At 36.0% G+C, this 21208-nt stretch overlaps 1 protein-coding gene across 1 annotated transcript in view; it reads right to left on the reverse strand.

The window, feature by feature from the left end:
- Window positions 1–703: 703 nt before the first annotated feature.
- The window catches only part of LOC142026618 (solute carrier organic anion transporter family member 4C1-like), a 33438-nt gene continuing 12933 nt past the window's right edge, over window positions 704–21208 (reverse strand). The window contains exons 4-13 of the mRNA XM_075019798.1: window positions 18995–19091; window positions 17953–18074; window positions 16933–17048; window positions 16488–16632; window positions 14330–14525; window positions 9391–9544; window positions 6648–6835; window positions 4562–4626; window positions 2554–2691; window positions 704–1405 (exon numbers count right to left, since the gene is read on the reverse strand). Of these exons, the coding sequence (XP_074875899.1) occupies window positions 1281–1405; window positions 2554–2691; window positions 4562–4626; window positions 6648–6835; window positions 9391–9544; window positions 14330–14525; window positions 16488–16632; window positions 16933–17048; window positions 17953–18074; window positions 18995–19091 (1346 nt within the window). The 3' untranslated portion in view covers window positions 704–1280. The remainder of the gene's footprint in view (window positions 1406–2553; window positions 2692–4561; window positions 4627–6647; window positions 6836–9390; window positions 9545–14329; window positions 14526–16487; window positions 16633–16932; window positions 17049–17952; window positions 18075–18994; window positions 19092–21208) is intronic.

A 21208-nucleotide genomic window follows, 5' to 3' on the forward strand; every position in this document is an offset into this window, starting at 1 on the left:
GTCTTGTATTTTCAGGAGATGTAGTTTATTTTGCTTTATTTCCTGAATAGTTCTAAATAGTTATAGAGGATCATCTTCTTGAGTGATATACTTAGCCTCTACCTAGTTTAACAGCTAAATTTAAAGAACTAGATTAAACATGACCCATATGCCATAATCCTTTGCTGTAGCACTTGTTTAAAAATCTTGGTAGAGTCAATGAGTACAGTCCATGTAACCAGATGAAAAGGGCATACACAGCTATGTAAGAGTGACTTGCATAGCCAGTGCAACAAAAAGAAAGTTTACATTAACAAAGTAAAGCAAGTGCAGAGGATATCTTGCTCATTAAAAATTTCCAGTCAATACTGAATGATATTTCAGTAACAGGCAATGTAGTTTAATATTCCCTTGTTAAGAGTGGCTAATTTGTATAGCATATCTGTTGTGCTATACAAATACAGTTTTAAGAGCATGCAGTCTGTAAGTCAAAAGGAACAACTAAAGCAGTATTTTCCTACTTTTGATGCTTGCATACATATTCTTTGCTAGCTTTCAGCACTGTGTTTCTTGGAGTTGAGAAGCCTAGAACTCAGTCACTTAGAAATGACGTAGCATACACAGAAGTAGTAAGAAAATAGGGTTTATTTTCAAATTTTATAGAAAAATGTTAACAAGAAAGCAGCTGGATAGCAACTTTCTGTATATATTCCAGGTAGAAACTAAGGGACTTAAATTAACAAATATTTAAATGAATGTTTGCACTTAAAACATGTCCATACTTGCACATTCCCAAGTGTATCTACTGTCGAAATCCCCAACTAAGGCACTAGCCCAGATTATGTGCATATTAAAATAATTCCATTTTAAACATCCACAGTTCCCTTTAAAATACCAAGATACTTCTTTTCTCCCACTACAGTCTCACTTAGTTATTACTTTATAAGCAGGGGGAAATGGGGCTTACAGTCAGCCCAGTTCAGCTCCTTTTCCCTGGGTTTTTAGGGGGGTTTGGGTGGGTTTTTTTGATCAAGTATTCCACCTTGTTTCACTTAAGCTATAAATTCAACATTTAAACTTAAACTGCAAATTTAAGAGTCACTTTTTTAGATTTACACAATAAAATACTAAAATGTATGTTTAGCAAGTTAGAGAACACTACACACATTCACAAATAATTTGTTTAAGAACTGAATATGATCTTTTATATTAGGTAATGGTGTACAAGAACTTTGGTACAAGTGTTGTAACAGTGCTTATTCTTATTGGCTTCTTTCAAAAGCCCCTGATTTGCACATGATTTATGTCTGTATAGCAGACACCGTTTCTGAATCCTTTTGTGACAGGGCTGCACTTGCTGGTGGAGGCTTATACAACCATACTGCTATGACCACAAAGATGATTGTGATGATTTTGCAAGCAGCACCTGAATGAAAAGAATAGAAAAGTCCTTGTTGCAGTCACCTTCAGTAGCAGACAAAGAGTATTTTCAGTCATTTATAAAGGTTCACATGGTGAGTTACACTAAGATTTTTAAATTGATGCTGTGAATTTCAATGTATTTTACATGAACTGCAAAGGGCAGGCAAAGTCAGTCTTCCAACTGACTTCAGACCCCTCACCTGCCTGCCAGTTCTTGCTTACAGCAGCTATTGCCATTACTGCAGTTCTGTATTTCTTTACCCCATCCTAGCCTGAAGTGCAAGCCTTCCTTATTTCTTGTTCCAGTACTGTTCTTCATTGTGTCAATATTCTCTTTGCCACAAACTAAAACTCCCCATGTACAAACTTGTTAAGTATTCTCTCCTCAGCTAACTTAGAAGGTTGTTCCATTTACTCATCACTGGTACATAGTGGCATTTGTGAAACTGGGGGGGGGGCAGCAAGGAAAGTGGGAAAAGAGGAATTGTATTTTATCACAAATATGACAGAGATACTGAAACGAAGTTGTGGCTCCCACTTTTTCAGTTTTAAGATTAGATGTTAGGAGTTCAGTTTACGCACTGTAAATATCACAGGTGCTAGAAGACAGGACAGCAGTTATCACAAATGCAAGCTTAGCCTGCCTTCCCTCTCCCTGACATACATACCTCACACACTTGAAGGCAACAGATTGTTAAACAAGTTGGGAAATTTTTTTACAAGTGTTCAGAGATATTTTCAAGACCTTGATATTAATTTAGGGAAAAGAACTGAAATATGACAAGAGGAAGAAAGCTCCTCAGACCTTAAGCTGTCAACAGACCAAGCTAGATAAGACTGAAATGTGTGCCAATCCCTTAAAATTTGGTAAATAAAGTGTGCCAATGAGGAAAGACTGAACAATAACACAAAATAGTTTTGCTCTTATTAAAAAAAGTTTCTAGGTCATTTTTAAGAGCCACTTAAAATATCATGGAAGGAGCAAGACCACATTTTTATTATTTATGAAAAAAATTTGTTTTTTTCTTAAAAAAACCACTGCTGCTAAAAAATAAAAGTTTAAGGTTCTATTTTAAAATAATTCCCATCTAGCAGTCAAGGTCAGTATATCTATTACCTTGTACATGTACTTAATATGACAAAGCCACTTACTTATGCCCATCAGCAGATAAGCCATTCTTTCATTGTCATAAACCCAACAGGCTCCTTTCGTTTTACATTCATTAATATCCCACAGAGTACAACTGTTGTCTATAGCAACACCAAACAAAATTGGTCCAGGAATAGTACCTAAAAAGTAGAGAAACACGTCAGAACATTTGAGTTACTTGGAATAGTCTTACCCATTCTTAATGCATACAGTAAAATGCCAGGCTGGTGGGGAAGATAAAATGGGAGAGCCACACATTAAACATAACATTTTAATCAAAGTCATAGGGCTCATATTACATAGCACATGTGCCTCTTCTATTGCTTTCAATTAACAGGTAGGCTGCATAGAGTATCAGTTAATTCTTTATACAGCTGTCACTTTATCAAGCAAGAAGTTTTTTCAAAGACTTGAGCTGCTTGTAACTTCATTGGTTTTCACTAGAGAAGAAAAATGTGATTAAAAATAGGGGGAAAAACAGCTAATCAAAGAAGCAGGATTTTAACTGAAGGAAAAGAAGTCCCTTTCCTCAGATCATATACACTAACCTGTTCCAAATGCAGAGAACTAAAATATTATATTAATAAGTTAAATTATACATTTTTTCCATCCCTCAGATGTAGCTAAGCTTCTAGGAAAAATGAGTAATGTTTAATGTAATGTTTAAAATTATTGCTGTGTAGAATTTGTTAGATTTGTGTGATTTTTGTTACAGCAGTGCTTTATAAAGCACAAGGGGTTTGCATCCAGGTACACCCAATTTTGTAATTAACACTCCAGGTACATCACTGCATGTCTACCTAACTACTCAAGGCCTAAACTGTTCTTGAGCTAACAAGCAGCTATGTCCTGACTATGGCTCTTCTGTCTAGGACCCCTGTGTGATTCCTCAAGTCTACAGCATAAATATCTTGCTGGTAGTAATGCTGTTGGTTGCTGCCTTCTTCAGACACAGTCAGTATAGGCAGTGCAAAAAGTTCTCCTATCCTCTGCTGCACAGTGAAGTCAAGAGTTAAGACTCTGCCATAGATACCTGAAAGTAAAATGAAACAGAGAAGTCCTCATACAATACTTAGCACTACCTCCCAGTTAATTTCTACCTGTGAGGATGTTTACTCTTGTTATGCTTTATTGGTAGAATGACTTAGATTAATTCGAGTTTCAATAGGTACAGCAAACCAGAACTCACACTGTTAGATATTTTATCTCAAATGGCAGGGAATGGCTGCAGTACTAAATATTGACATAAAAGTCTAATCAGTAACTGCCTTAACCCAGTCTTGAATTATATATGCCATTTAAAAAGCGTGTAAGACAAAAACAAGAGTTTAAAATGTACCTGAGAAAATTCAAAGGAGTGGTGCAGAGAATACTTATGTTTAGCTTTATATTTTATTTAAGGTGATTCACCTGTCTCACTGAGATCCCAGAGATGCTTAGATTTAGAATTTAACTAATACATTTCCCACATAAAAACCCAGTAATTATTTATGTACATGTGTCTACAATTTCAATAAAGGCTAAAGTTAGTCAAAGGAATTGAAAGGGAAGAGAGAAGAGGGAAGACGCCACCTATCCATTCTAAAATATACTGGCATGGCCAATAAGGATACAACTGTATGAGACACTGTCACTTTCTTTTAACTTCGGGAACTTGAGATGTCAACTACATGAAACTGTTTTCTATTACATCACTTTTTCTTATCTCAACTTTCAGAACAGGCCTCCTCCTGGGGGAAGTGATAGCAGGTGCCTTTTGCTGAAAGAATGAGTTACCTGTATTTTGTTCATGCCAATAAGAACAAGAAAGGCTAAAATGAGCATGCATGCTCTATTTGAAGAGGAATTTGAATCCAGATCACATCTGCCTTATAACAAGTGTACTCTATAAACCAATGACAGGCTGCTTCAAGCTCCTCTGAAAGCTTCTTAATGCATTATTTTTAAGTCTAGAAAAACACCAAATAAGTAGATTATTCAGAGGCAAATGTTTCAATAAGAAAGTCATACCCAGTAGTCGTAGAAACACTGACTGTACTCCAAGAGCAAATGAGCGCTGTTTATCTGGGACACACCTGTAAACAAGATTTGCAGTTTTAAGACTTGGTGAACAAGTTTTAACTGTTCCATTTCTCTGCTTTGCCCCTCAGTTAATATGCTTTGTCTTAATATACTCTTTTAACCTGTTAATTGCAGAGGGTTTTAGAAATCCAGTGTCCAAAACAACCAAACAACTTCAAGAGGTGTTTTGACAAAAGGCAGAAGCAACTCCAATAGCTCATCAAGGAATTTTAGATTGAACTAGTTTAACAAAACAGTATCAATAAAAAGCTAGCTCACCAGCAGCACACTGATATACTGTTGAACATTTTTTCCACAGAACAACAAAGGATTTAAGGACAGTGCCAGGATGCAATCCTGAGCTACTCATCCTAAAGAAGCAGTACATGATTTGAGACTAGGCTTCAGCACGGCACAAGGTGTTGTATTTCCCATAACCTTTACATATAGTCACCTGACCTTACAATTAATCAGTTCAGGCCTATGCTATACAAATCAATATATTGATTTCATATCTAGCAGAATTTACTTCTTTACCTCCTACACATTTCTTTCAGCTATTTCTCCAGCAAAAAAAAGAGTTACCCTGACAGTGTCTTAAAGATACTACCATAAAGATTAAACACAATATAACTTATTTAATTTATACAATTTAGTTTCAGCATTGTTTTCTTTAATAAACGGTATCTTTGAAGCACTGTCAGTGCTACAAAAGATAGTATTTAAATATTCAGAAGTTATTCCTTCGTTCTGGAGTACGTATGAGGATTAGTCATAGAAAAACATCCAAGATGAGCAGTTATCAGCAGTCACTGTTAGGATCCCCCTACCCATAAAGGCAAGTAGAAGAAAGAGAATGACTTTTGCATAGTATGGGTGGTTATTTCTAGCACTAGAACACTGTCACGAACACGTGGGTTTACACTTGAAGTTGCAAATAATAGGCCCACTGAAAAGATATCAGAATATGCTGTAGTAACTTACCTCACATTTAGCTATTTAAATTAGGTTTTTGCACATTTAAACTGCTCTACAGTCCTCTCTTCCATAAAAACTGTTTCACCATTTCAGTTGAAGTGTACAAGGATTCAAAATTCCTAATGTTATTGCTTAATCTAAACAAAACTACATCAGCTCAGTTTTGAGGATAATGCAGCACTTCACATTATTCTGCCCTCACACTAATATGACAAGCTGTTAATTCCAGGTTTACACAAACCCTGAACAGGAGGCTACTACAAAGCACTGCAGCAGTGTATCACTCCACTCCCCAACCTCCTGCCTAGAAAGTTGGAAAAAGAGCATCTAACCACATCATCCCAAAGCATCATTTGTATAGTGTATGTTTTTCCCTCTAGAAGTATTACAGGTACAAGTCAGATTTCAACATACAGTGAAACAGGTCTACTTTCAGAAGGAGGATGACATACTATTGAAAAAAATGTATCTAGCTTTCATGCATATGAGTCTCAGCAATTTGAAAGGCAGTCAAACCACTGGTTAACATACAACATCAATATCATATGAAAGGTGGTCTACAGCTCTTGGCAGTCTACAGTTTTGCAAGTCACAATTCTGAACTGAGACAGGAATCAAAAGCTGAGAATATGAGACTGATTGCTATTTTGTTCTTTTATTGGTACAACTTGAAATCCTGACATTACCGATACCAGGCTAGTTGAATATTTTTTTTCATCCAAGCATCTGGCACATTTATTCCTTTTTGCTTTGACTAAACAGTCAGAAGTGCTCCCATAAAAGAGGGATTTTGCTACAAGTAGGAAAGGTTTTCTTTTTTTTTTTTTTTAATAGATTCAAACAGTATCTACTAACGAACTGTAATTACAGAGGTAGTAAACAGTGGTATGAAGCAGAAGGCAGTCAAGTACTGCCTGTTTACTATGCAAAGTACTACAACAGGAAATCCTTTGCACATTGGTTTAAGTCCACATTTGAAAGCAAAACAAATTAGATTACTTCATTTATCTGGAGTTTTCATAGGAATGCCACCTACTCCTCAGCCCAAAAAACATACCTGAGAATGGCCACAGTTGTTGGAGTAACAGCCATAAACGTAAAAACAACAGCAAAAAAGAAGAAGGTCAGGAATAAAGGTAAAAATTTGCATTGTGTTGGACATTTCCCAGGGACAGCTTCATAGAGAAAGTCTTCTGAACCATTTTCTCTTTCTGGTTTCCCAATACAGGAACAGTTGTGGTATGTCTACAAATAATTTATAAAACAAAATTTAGCTCCAAGAATTACACTAAGTGATAATAATATGGTATCATTGGTTCTGCATCACACTGAATACAAGAATAAACCCTAACTTTACAGTACGGGAAACAGTCCATTTCCTGACAATGATATGACGCTATAACCCTCATTTTTAAAATTGGTTCAGCAGAACTTGACTGATCCAACTCATGTGAGCAAAAGTTATTTTTGATTTTGTGATCTAAAAAGACAGTGATAGTCTCCATTTCATGCAGAGCAAGTTTTTAGGTACAAGCATAAAAAACTTAAAACTGAAGAAGATTTTAGAGTTAGAGGCATGACCATATGCAGTACATAATATTATACAAAAACACTGACAGAGTAAGCCTTGAAATGCTAACTTTTGCACTGAAATCTTACTACAAATCAATGAAGATAACACCAGTTATTGTATAAAATTAAGAACAGGCAAGTTAAAGTGTTCAAAACAAGATTTTTTTATATTGATATATTTTCAAAATTTTTTATATCTACATCTATATATAATTTTCAAACAAATCACCTCTTTGAAAACATTATAAACATCATGAAGGGTGTCAAAGGTTGGATGAAGGGTGGAAATGTCCCTTTTCTCTTTCCCCATATGAGACTGGTTTCATCTGCAAAGTGTAACTCCTGAACAATAGGTCGCCAAAAGCTTCAGTTCCCTTACAACAGAAGATATCTTACATAGTTCTCAAAAGTAATTTTTCCAATACCGAAATAAGCTAATGTTAACTGTTACCTAGTTTATTAATCAAAAACTGCTGATTATGTCTGTACAATTCAAAAGCTATACTCCAAAGAACTTTGTCTTGACTACTAGAAACTGTTATTTGAACTGGGTCCATTCTTTAGATTTACATCTACTTCTGCCACTATTTCCTCAAGCCTTATTCTTCAAGCTTAGATAATACATATCCAATTACAACAGTAGCAGAACAAACTGGAAACCACAACAGGTCATGTTCTTCAGAGATGTTGGCAAGTCCCAGATCACTTAGCTTGAAAGCCTTGGCTATAAACAGGCTGGTTTTTACACTGGGCTGTACTTGACAGGAAGAGAGGCGAGACTTAAGTAGGAAAGAACAGAAGCAATGTTGGACTGCTTTTGTAAGCAGGTGAACAAATGGAATAGTTTTATGCTCTTCATTTAAATCCACTCAAGTTTGTTTTCAAAGAAAAAAAAAAGTCAATGAAGTGTAGAGTTTTCACAGCAAGAAGTAGTCAGTCTCCTACATTTTCTTCTAGATAATACCTCCTCTCATTTACCATTGTCTTATTCTGATATAAAAAGTCCCCAGAGGCACCCCCTGGTTCAGCTTGCCTACCTTTAGGATCTTGCTACACTCCTCCTATATCCCTGCTCAAGAGTTTGTTGTACTAGTAGAGACAAGCACAGAAAGTCTCAGTACTGGTAAGGCTTGATAATAAACCAGCCACTTTCATGGCTTACTATTCCTACATCAGGGGCAACTGACATTCCAGGTTTGGAAACTCACAGAAGCAGGTTCCCACGCATACAATAAACATTACATTGTGCTTAAAGTTCCAGGTAAGAACTGCAGTTTAATGTCAAGTCAGTTGCCGATTTCTACTTTTCTGATTATCAATTCTATTTAAAGCACATTCAGGTTTAATGTATTTTCAGCATTAGAACGTTTAGTAGAAGTAACATTTGCAACATGACACCGCACAAGTGAGAAACACACTGTGACTGACCAATAAACACCTACAATGGAAGAAGGCTCAGAAGACATGGAGAAGGTGATGTGCCCATGAAGCTCACAGAACAATGCAGGCTGTGAGTGACCACAGCTGTTGCAAAGAAAACCACGCAGAAAAGAAGCAGCTAGGTCAGTTGAGTGGATCAACTGGTGGTGTAAATGTTTCTCCCTGAGTTCATTAATGGAGTGTGAAATTCTCCCTAAGTTAGCCAGACCAGCATGGGGGGAGTGTGGCTCAGCCCAACTGAGTATAAAAAGCCAGATAACTAGCAGAAGAATTTCAAAGACAACAATGGACTTGAGCTGCCTTAAACCCATGTACACCTTCCCAACAACTGGGGAGGCCCAGCATTGTGATGGTGAGCACATTATAGAGACCAGTAATGGGAATCACACTGGTATTGTGACTGAACTGTGTATTGCAGTTGCTATATTTTGCCAAGTGTAACTTAAATTTGTGTTGTGTTTTCAGTATAGTTTCTATCACTCTGCTAAGTCAGAAATCCTGTGTAACATCAACTGTCATGAAGTAAGTAAATTTGATATTAAACATTACACCCTCCACAAGTGGAATATCTAAAAGCACCTGGTCAGAGTATTGGACTCTGACACATACCAACATTCATGCTAGACACATGTTTCCAATCCGCACCAATTTTTCTTGTAGTAACTACCACTTAGACTCAGAAATTCTGTGATTTCCAGTCATACTAAGGGAAGAACGTTTTCCATATAGAATACATTCTGCAGGAAACCAGAACAGACCATGACAGCTATCTTTGCAGCATAAAGTACCTTTTTCTTGTTGTTAAAAAGATGTGATGCACATCCTGCGAAACAGGGAGAAAAGTACTGGACTTCATCTCTGCCGCAAACTGGGTAGTATATAGAGCGCAAACATCTGCAGTTAGCATTGCATGGTGCTGTTAAGTTATATAGCGTGCCTGTTCTGAAAGGTAAAGTTAATAGGCATTTAATAAAGTAATTTAAAAACAGCAGATATGTAAATAAGTAATGCAGTATTTATAAGATGATAAATCTCAAAATATTCAATTCAGGTGATTTATTCACTTAATTGTTTAAAAATAAGCCATGTTCCTAGCAGTTAAAACTCTAGAGGGAATTCCCATTTATTCTGTACATAGTTATTTTTCTGCTATTATTTCTTCCATAGATTATTCCTCCAATTTCCACTCACAAAACAGATGACAAAATTATGTGTGTCTCAACCCAGTTCTTATCTTATACCATCTCCTTCCTCCCCCACACACATTTGAATTTGTTCAATTTACAGTTTTAAGAAAAAATGCAACAAAATTAAAAACAGTATTTGGCATTGTTTATTCTACTAATCATATTCCAAGCTTTTTTCCCTCTTTTGGATTCAAGTCCAGTTGCAAACCCACTGCATTTTTACTATTTTTAACACTGCTATGCAGACATCTAGATTGTTCCAGCACCAAGATGACTGCATGTGCTAAATGCAGAGTGCCATGACATACAAACAAAGTCTTATCACACCGAAAAGGACCTTGAAGATTTTCTCTAGCTGCTTAGGGAATAACTTATGAAGAGCAGAGTTTAATTTAACACTTGCTTACTATAACTACTCTCAATTTAGGCATTTACTTCCAGTACAGGCCATAGTATGGTTGTATTTGAAGTAATCCCACTATATTATTAGTATGAAAAATCAGTTTGGGATCTGGGGGGACCTTCTTAAGATATACATGCAAAGAATAAAAACACCCTTTGATTTTTCTAATAGTAGTGCATTAATAAGTAAAGAAGCTTCACTGGTTAAGAGTTCAGCCAGCTGAAACCAGGATACTGATACTGCCAGTAGATTAAATACTGTACTGTAAGCTGAAAGTTCCAGATTCATTACCTAAAAGGCAGGTTTCTTCAAGAAAATTTAAGATGGTCACAAACACTAAGAGGAGAAATCATTTATCTAGGAATTAAGTTCATTACTTACATAGAATTCAAACTGCACATGAAATATTAAGGACATCATAACTACCTATATACCTCATTTGGTTGTAATACAGTTGAACCCTACTAGGTTACATTAGTTCATTGTTCATACATAGAGGAATCAAAGGTAGTTTGCTCTGGCTTAAAGCACTACAGTGCACCATAAGCAAATTCACTAATGACAGTTTTTTTCATACAATGCCTTGTTAGCCGATGAGGCATGTCAAGCCTAGAAGTATTTAATCAATTCAGTGGCAACATTTCTCCTGTTTATATGTGCAGATAACTTCTCTCTTCCCTGATCCACAAAGAGGGACCAAACCTTTAGTTATGCATGGTCAGTGAAAAATACTAAAATACAGAAGAATACACTTTAGTGTACATAGGTTCTCATGACATGCAACTTCTTGTTCTAACATCACTTTTCTAAAGAAGCCTAGCAGATGAGGCCATTAAATGGTCTTTAAAAGCTCTGTAGGTTAGATATTCTTTCACAGCAAAGCAAAACAAGGAGACCCAGAGCCATGTGGGAATGAACATAACTAGAGAAATAGTCACTGAATTTTTATAACTTCAAGATTTCAAGAAAATACTGGACAAAAGAATTTGGCAAAAACAATTATTTGAAGTGTTTACTAGACAAAGTAAACCACTTTAGTTCTGCTTATAGGCTAATTTAGTAATAAACTGTTACTATAGACAGTATACTTTGTTCATTAATACATGATCTCAAAAGCGATCCTGTACTCGTGTGGTTCTGGTACTAAGCTTCCAAAAGCCTTCCCCACCCCACCCACCTCCAGGGTATTTTTCAACAGAAAGAGAATGCTTGCCATGAAGGATTTCTTAAAAATCTCCACAAAAAATGAATCTGCACCAATTTCCAAAGTCAACTGTCATAGCATTCTCATAATTTATTCTTTCAGAAGCATTTGCTCAACACCACAAGCAGGATTCAGACACTTGGCTACTCTTCCACAAACTTATAAATTTGTTAAAGCTACTACTACATATTTTAGTTGCTTATTCCTTCATGGAAAGTAGTTTCAGAACTGGCACTATATTAGTGCCACTAATTATTCTGATGCAGGTAACATGTCCAACAAACTACAGTCCAACATGTAACAGTGAATTACATAAAACTGAACCATTTTTTTATAACGGATGCTGAGTGGAGAGAGTTATTTCAGGATTGGTTAACTCCAAGTTACTGTAGATAAGAGGTCTTCAGCAACAGTTAAACTACATAACTGCTGAAGTTACACAAAACTATTAAATACAAGTTAACTGTATTTAACTTAGGATGAAAATCAATTCAGCTGTACCTTTTGTCAGCTGCTCATTATCATAGGACCTGGTATAGAAATATGGGTAGCTGCATATACTATTTTCTATACAACCTCTTCAGTATTCAATTGCTACATACAGATCCTTTTGCTCAATATGTAACCAGAAACTTTTCACAACCAAATTCTGCATTCTAGTTTCCAGTTCTGAGGTGTCCACAGTAATCTTACAGCTAGCATTTTTTCAGACACTGAAGCAAAGCCGTGTTTTAAGTGTTAAATGTCAACATTGGCCTTTGAATATACTGTCATTTGATGAAGCAAGTTGTAAGGATAGAAGCAGAATGAGTCATAACTTGGGCTTTAAGAATTTATTTTTTCTTTCCCAGTCACCAAGTGTATGAAATTTGGTTTATTCATTTTGTACGCCTTCTGGAAAAGGAAATACAAATGAATGGCTAAGGTGTCATGGCATTAAATTTCTACTCTGTTAGAGAACTGGAAGCCTGACTGTCTTCAATCAGTACTGCCTCCAAGCCCTCTGAATTTCTGTTCCGTTCACCTAGGGTTATCTATTTTACTGTTTTCACATTTACCTAAATGAGGCCTGAAAAATATCTGTTTAGTCCTTCATGTCACTCTTTTGCATTTTGGGGAAAATTTTCTAATATTTGTCAGTTATGTTTATGTCAATGATACCCTTAAAGGACCTAAGAAAATTAGTAGCTTTCACATTCTGATATTTGTGCATTTAGTTGCCTCCATAAGTAAGATGTGATTTTCCTGCGTACTTCTATTTGTTGTATGCTCATTCTAAGACAGTCAAAAAGCATGGCAAATACCAAGTGAAGAAACCATATAAGCCTAACTGTTGATTAGATGTTTATCATTTTTTCCTAGAAGTATTACCAACCTGCATGTGCATTAGAGGCTACAAAACCAATTTCTTCCCCAACCTATCTTCTGCATCTTCATGGTGCACTTCATGCTATTGTGTCAGTGAAGTGCAAAGATCGTCTTCCCCAAACTATTTAGATTCAGAAGCAATTTTACGCATTGGAGCATAACTTACAGACTCTGCTTTTGTACAAGATAGTAGCACCTAACCCTTTTCTAAAATGGGGGACTTGAGAACACAACAAAAAATTATTGGTAAGCTATTCACCCAGTTGCACAGCACACTGCTCATGCTTATGATTTTTTCAAATGGCAGCTAGCAGTCCCTAGCTACCAGCCTCCTACAGTTATTCTGCACAGCAGCATCTGGCTCTTTGGCAGACCTTCAAACAGCTGGAGTTGCCTCTGGCTCTGTCAATTCATGCTAGAGTAACCAACCACTTGAAAGCACTGTTTTGGCACAGCTAGCTGCCTTCCTCCTGCTTTTAAACAATGCTCATGCTACAGAGATGTGTACTATTTAAAACTATGAGAATTGAAACATTATAAAGTTAATTCCTTAATAAGGCGTGACTGGGCATTTTATACAACATAGTGCCTACGGTGGTGATTTGATCACATACATTCAATGCTGAAGTTTTAAAAGTGGACCTAGAAATCCATTCTCTAAAGAATGCTTATCCTTGCATATATTTAATCTTGCCTCATTTTTATTTTCACTTTTCTGACTTTTTTCCTGCTGCCATATTGGTTTCCAGAGTAAGCTTTTTTACAGCAACAGGAAGAACATTCATCATAGAATTTCTAATACAAGTACTACAAATATCTAAAAATGAGTGATAGACTGCATTCTCGTTAGGCATGGGAATTGTGGTGTTTAAGGGAAAGAAAAGTACATATTGTTTGGAGAAGCCTTTCTTATACATGTTAGCCAAATATAATTTGAATTATGTTTCGGTTAACCATGTTACTCCACCTATTTTATTGTTCAACTTGGGTCACTGAGCTACACTCTCTTTGCATTAAATTCCTACCTCTATCAGCCAATTTACCAGGAAAAAATTAAAGCCTCCTTTGTAAATGGAGGCTAGATGTGCTAGAACCTGATGCTACAATAATGGCTTCATTTTTCTAGAGAAAAAATTTGCAGTTTAAGTTGCAGTTCATCTCAGTGGTGTCTCATAAAATTGTTGCACACAGCAGACCCCCTCCAGGAACAAACTGCCTAGATTGTCAAGAGTTGGTTAATAAAACAAGATTCAAAAGACACACTACTTCTACAGAGATACAAAATTAGGTGTAGTCAATACTATGGCTACTACACCTACAGCTAGGAATTTTTTGTTGAACAGGACCAGGCTGCTCAGAACATTTTGCAGGCAATGTATCATTACATTTTCTTAATCATCTATTACATAAAGATTCCAAGAACAGGGTTTTAGAGTTCCATAAAACATTTCAGTTTCACACATCAAGGCAAAATATGACATTTTTAAAGGTTTTGTATTCTGTGATGTAGCTTACTTATTTTAAACATTAACACCAAACCCAAGAGTGCATTAAAATATATTTACCCATTATATGTTTCAGAGACACCTGCGAAAGGTTCGTTCCCACATTTAGCAAATAAAAACACTGTGTTTAATATTAGGGCCACTGAACAAGTGCCTATCATGAACTTGATTATGCTTTTGCAATCCATTTTGCACTTGGAAACCAAGATGCCACTTATGATTTGGCCTAGTGCTGCTGCTGGAATTAATACAAGCCCTAGAGGAAAACAAGACACCAGCAATTACACAAAAATGCAAGATATAATTAGTGAAGCAATTTAGAGTGCAATTTAATGTTAAGGAAAAAAAAATCACAACAGTTACCTGTATCTTAAGATGCAGTCCATGTGATGTAATTTTCAAAACATCCTACCAGAATCTGTTGGCATGAGTAATTTATTCTACCCTTACAATCTCTTTAGCCTTTGCAGAAGTTAAATTTGACAAGGTAATTTATACTTGTCCAAAACCCAAGTTCAACACAGCAAAGCCAGATTACTTAAGAGTACTACATACTAGGCAGGAATCTCTGAACACCAGTAGGCCACTTCATGAAAATAGAAAGTGCTCTTTCATTGCTTCCATGTTTTTTCCACATGTCCATGTTCTTTTTTATACATTTGTGTTATGAACTTTTTAATAACAGAACATAAGCACTATTATGCAAGAGACAGTAAAAGATACGATAAGGTATCTACAGAAAGATTTTTAAAAGTCTAGATCAGTGGGTCACTTTTGCTGTCATGGTCCATAGAGTCCATAATGTTGTATCCTCTCTGCACTTTTAGGACTCCAGAAACATAACTGAGCATTTTTATATCGTTAATCTACAATACAACACAGAAATCAGTGTAACTTGCACTGACCCAAGACAGCTAATTTTAAAGACAGTTCATGTACAGGGGCAGAACTGCACAGGCCACAGATGGCCATAGTCAAAGGTAGTTTAAATAGTTAACATGGATATTAGCAACACTTAGATTAGCTAGCTCAACATTAGTTTAAGTACAGTTAACTTTCAACGTTAGTGTAGGCATTTCTTCAAAGCTGTAGATTTGATTAAGACTAACAATATTTTCCAGCTCAAATTAAAAGAAATTCAGACAATGTCTACAGACAAAAAAGGAACATTCAGTTTTCTACTTCACTGCTGATTACTGTTCAACAACTGAGCGTATATTCCAATGTATTTCTATGTAAAACTTGCAAATGCTTTGTTTTGAAGCAACAATGTCTAAGTAGTAATAGTACTATCTAGTATTACCCAGAGGAGTAAGTCATTCAGAAAGTCTCTCCCAAAGGTATTTCTGTTGGAGAAAGAGCACTTCAACTAGCATATGCTTATATTGCAGCACTATACAGCTGAAGTAATTTAGCAAGACATGTTCCAGAAAGACAAAGTCTGCCATATTGCAAGCACCTGTTGGCCTACCTGCCTTGACCTGGTTGCTGTTCTTCAGAAGTAATTGTGTCAGAGTTAATCATGTGACCCTACCTAGTGCCGCTCTTCCATCAGATTTTTCTATTTATTGCTCCAATACTCAGCTTTTCTTAGCCTCCCTCTGTTCTACCTATTACTTCTGTGTATCAGTGACAGTAAGCCAACTATAGAAGCAGTTACACAATAGTAGTAAGCCAACTAGAGAAGCAGTTACACTATAGTTTCATAACATATCCTTATTAGTCATTTTATTGCAAGCTCACTATAACGTTATGGTGGAATTGTAGAAGGGAAGGGCCAAGTCAACCCCTTGCAGTAAGCACTGCTTCTTTTTTTCCAGCTGCCCTTCATGTTGCTTCCTTTAGTAGGTCCTAAGGCTTAATGCTCCTTCAGCCAATTTTAATGAAGAAGAATTAAATATTTTTCACCAAGAACAAGAAAGGAATAAATTACAATTTCAGCAGCACATAGAATTCTCATTCTACTTTGAATATGAGTATTAAGTCTTCTGAACCTACAGACTACGAGTAGATTTGCACCCATAATGACTTAAGTACTAAGGTTTTCATAGGGCAGGCAAGAATAACATAAAAAGACTATTTCTGCTGTGAAAATTGCATTTCATGTAAGTATATTCACAAATATCTCAAACACAAGATGCCTATATAAGCTTCCACCTATAATGTTGACATATCCAGCACAATATATTTAAGATTTAAAAATGAAAAACCACATTACCTCCAAGAGTTGCTGAAAAACTTGATGTCTTTCCAAACTGATTTTCTATAAACTTTGGTAGAAATGTGGCAAAGCCAGTGGCAACTAAAGCTTCTGAAGAACTGGCTATTATTAGACTCATAAGCACTGGATTCTTCAACAGTATCTATGGGGGGAAATTAGCATAACACTCAGGAAGTTATTTCATTGTAGTACCATATAAACTAGAAGTCACTGTATTTTTAAGCAGATACTCTCATACGGAACTTCACTAATATGCTTTTCTTCCTTTAACAATCTTAAGCATCAACAAAATGAACATGTATTAAATTATCAGTAGCACTGGAGACTTCCCTATCACAACATGATAAAGAAGCAATTGCCTTTCTAAACACTTATGTATTACCTGAAAAAGAATTCAATTTCTCAGAACACATCAGTTTTAGCAAATTCAAGATTTTCTTACCAGAAGAGCCACGGGAAAGTCTTTAAAACTTTTTCCAATATTCTTGGTCTCAACAAGCACCTCACTTCCATCATTATGAGTTTCAGAGATTTTTTCAGCCTGTATTTTTGCTGTTCCTATAAATGGGCATATTTATTGACAATGGAAATACTGAATACCTGTGCTCTTAGACTTAAAGTCAGAAAAAGCATCAAAGTAAGTGTTTCCTTTCCTTGGGAAAACTAGCTCAGACATTGTAAGTTGTCTAGAATATTTTATTGGTATGGATCCATAAAAAGATCAATAAGGTATTGCTGTGAAAAGAAGAATTTGGCTGAAAGCATCATGCTTCCATTGGGAGGCTTTGGCTGTAAGAAGATATTATCAAGGATATCCTAAGAATTTCAGACTGTCCTGAAGCCCATTCAATTTCTTATTGTTTTTTTAAATCATCCTCACATTCTCCCCAGTTCCCTACTTCATTGTTCCTTTTCCTCCATCATTTCTCTTTCCACATAAGCATAGTAAATTCCTTTAGACTCTCTTCCAAGGGACTCCTAGATAGTATCTGCCTGAACAGAAATTATATTAAAACTATTCTTTTTAGAAGACTGCTTTGGGATACTTTGATTCATGCTTTATTATTCCACTCAGAACAATAAAGCAATAGAGTCAAAGACAACAATGCATGAGTTAAAGGAATTTCCTTATGATTCTTGGAGGGTAACACAGCAGCTTTAAATACACTCCCAGGTGCTTAGCTGCAAGCATCTTCCAAACTTTGACAATCAGTTTCTATGCCTACCTGTTTCCAGTCCTACTGTACATCATTATGTACTCAAGATCAATCCTCTAGCCCATTTACCTTGTTTTAAAGGCTGCATATTGGAAACAAAGTATTTGTCATCAGGTTTTAGCCAAAGACAGTTAACTGAGAAACAGAATCAAAGACAAATCACACACTCGGTCCAGCAGTCTACAACCCCCTTAAGTATAAACAAATGTCTCTTCCAAAGTAGCCCATTATTGTTAAACATTTACCTGGTAGTTGTTTCGGAAAGCATGTAAATGGTATTATAAGGAGCCAAATTGCAAAAAAGCATGCAAGAAATGCTATCCACCATGCTCCAAGCCAACGTGGGTCATCTTGATCTATCTTTGTACTGGAAGAATAATTTGGAAAAAGCAGGTTTACCACTCAAATTCAAATCAGCAGTTTCACATGTCAGGTTGGTTTTTTTTTTTTTTAATACTGATTTAACAGAAAGCCTTTGAATATTGTCATTTGCTTGTTTTCTACAAGTATTAAATATATCATTTGCTTGTTTAAAGCACATTCATTAGCTCTATTGTAATAATATTGCATTCTACCAAACATAGCTTTCAAATCCTTAGTGAAATTCATTCTGATTTAAAGGCCTCTATTTGGCCCTGATTTCAAGAACCTGTAGCATTATAAAGATACTGATAAAGCTGTTTTTAGAGAAAATCTTCATAATCAATAAGTTATATGAAAGCCAATACAGAAGTTCAGAATGCCATTGCATTGATCCGAAGTCCCTAAAACACAGGAAATAAGTGTAAATTAAGTTGTTGGTTTGTACAGTAGTACAATTTATTACATTTTTTGAATAGTGGACTGTTATTCAACTGGTAGATTTTCTAGCAAGCTCTTCCACAGGAGGTAAGAAGCAGTATCCTACCCCTCATATCCTACCTTAGGGAAATTTGTTGCACAAGAAATCAATAGTTGCAATCTAACCCTAAATGAGTGACTAATCAAAAGACAAAGCATTTTATGTTAATCAGCTTTAAAATAGCTAATATCTCAAAATGCTAGAACTAAGTATTTGCACTACAGAGAAACTTTCACACACAATGGAGTGACTATTCACTGTGAGAAGTAACTCACTTGCTAGAAGCCCTTGTGAATACAACTTGTTACCAAGTTAAAGCAGCTGTAGAAAATACAGTATTTTCCACACAAAAACTCCTTCTCCTTCTCATATGGAAGAATGCTGAAGATTTTTGATAAGAATTATTAGAAAAAGAAAATAGAAAGCAAAAGACTGTTATATCTTGCCTTTCTGGGATCTGGATATCAATATAAACATTAAGTAGCTGCCCTCCTAAGACATAGCCAATAGCAGGACCCAGCAGTGACATGGCATAGCCAATTCCTAGAAGAGAAAATACAACAAGTTCACCATACATTTTTAAAGCTTTCTTTCAAATAAAATTCCTAAATCAACTACAGACCAAATGCTTTCTTTAATTCAGCCTGTTCTTTCACTGTCATTACTTCAACTACATGTAGAAGACAAAATTCATACTTGTCCCTCAACAGGAAAATTTGAAGCTCTCAAAAGCTGCAACTCAGAAGTTCAGCAAAAGACACTTCACTGACAGCATCTTTATGCATTATTATTTTGTGTATCTTGCGCCTACAATCACAAGCTAGCTTATGAAAAAGTTTCTTATGTGAGGTTGTTATGAGCATCAGTTTTTAATAGTACATGCCCACAATCTTTAAGAACCTACTTATATTTTTATTTTGAGTCTTAAGATGGTTTTCAGATCTGCCAAGACCAGAAGTCAGGGTTCCATTAAACCTTTTGACTGGAGTAATATCTGCCACTTGAGTTCATTTAGAACTCAATCATATGTGCTTCAATTTATTGATATGATCCTTAAAATATAAAGCCAGGGCTTTTAACAGCTCCTGACAGTTCTTAAACAAACAAACAAACCCACAACAACAAAAAAAAACAAAAACAAAAAAGCCCCCAAAACCCCCACACAAAGAAACACACAACCCCTAACAAAAAGTTATAGGTGTAATCATATCCAACTAAAGAGCTCTCTTAGGTCTATCCAGTTTTTTGGCCTTAGGACAAGATCTTCTCAATGTCACAATAGTCTCCCTGGCCTACGATCCAGATTTCTGTAGCACTTTAGCACTGCTGGCAGGAACACTGTCTCTGCAGATTAAGGCTTGCAACTGATAGGAACTAGATCTGTCTAATTGGTAAGACATGCATCCTTACTGCTGATATTCTATGCTTTTGCCCAGGTTGAAGAATTTGGGTTTCTCATTTGTTTCCAAAGTGCCTGGATCCTGAGTATTTAGTATTATTTTGCTCTGTTTAGACAGCAAAAAAGAATGAGGGGGGCATTCGGAGCAGTGCAGGATGGACAAGGGACACAGAAGGGGACACTGAAGTTATCAGTAAGTCAAAACAAATACTGATTTGACATATTGCAGGTTTTCCTGCATATTGGAAATAATGACATGCTCATAAGATCTTTCTAAGTCCATATTCATCCTACAGAACTTCAAACCTAGCTTAGAAGGTGCCTATTTCCTCCAACAGATCATTCAGTTTAAATTACTATTTGGAATTACTTAAGTTTTCACTGGCTTTAGATGTAGAAGCCTCAGTTCAACATGAGCACAGTCCTCATGAAAATGCACCCAGTATCAGAAAAGAAAGAAACTACCAACTTACGAGTTGCAATCTTATAGTCCAAGATGCTAGCAGCTATTTACAGACACTAAGAGAAAGTTCTAGGGTTGGTTGGTGTTTTTTGCTGCCCTGCACAAGCCTTGTTACATTAGGCAAAGCAACACAATATATTTAAAATCCTCAATACATTGCATAAAAGCAAGAAAAAGAATTAAGGCTTAATGTAGCTACCTGTCCACTCACTTTTGTTCTAGTTTTGTTACATTAGGCAGTATACACTGTTCTTCAGAACTCAGCACGTTTCTGAAGATTGCATAAAGCATTAATTTATCGTATTGGTCTGTTATGTTTTAACTATGAACACTGACATCATTCTCCTGAGTTTTCAGGCCACTTCTTGACCCTCTAATAATGCAGACAGCCCTAATTCTGCTGTATGTATTTCACTGTCCTCAGAAAAGTGTAATAATCTCCTCTCTCAATATAAGGAAACAGCAAAAATAAAAGCTCTCTTTGTTATTTAAGATTTAACATATGCAACTATTCTATTTGTTGGCATCAAACGGAATGGCTTGCCTGAAACAATTAAGCAAGAATTGTATGCAAACAGATGATGATTTCAATTTTGCCCCCTAAAATATTGAATTAGTCTGAAAAACAGTCAATGAATCCAAGATGTTTTGAATTCCCCCTGAGAGTTACCAGTATAGCTAACATACTTTTATCAGCTTACACCTAAAATGAGGAAAATAGCAAAACATCTTCACGCCCATAGAAAACACACTTAGACTGCAATGACCTTGGCAGTAAAAATGCACGTAACCCAGAGA

The sequence above is a fragment of the Buteo buteo genome, chromosome Z, assembly GCF_964188355.1.
Source record: "Buteo buteo chromosome Z, bButBut1.hap1.1, whole genome shotgun sequence".
Lineage (NCBI taxonomy): Eukaryota > Metazoa > Chordata > Aves > Accipitriformes > Accipitridae > Buteo > Buteo buteo.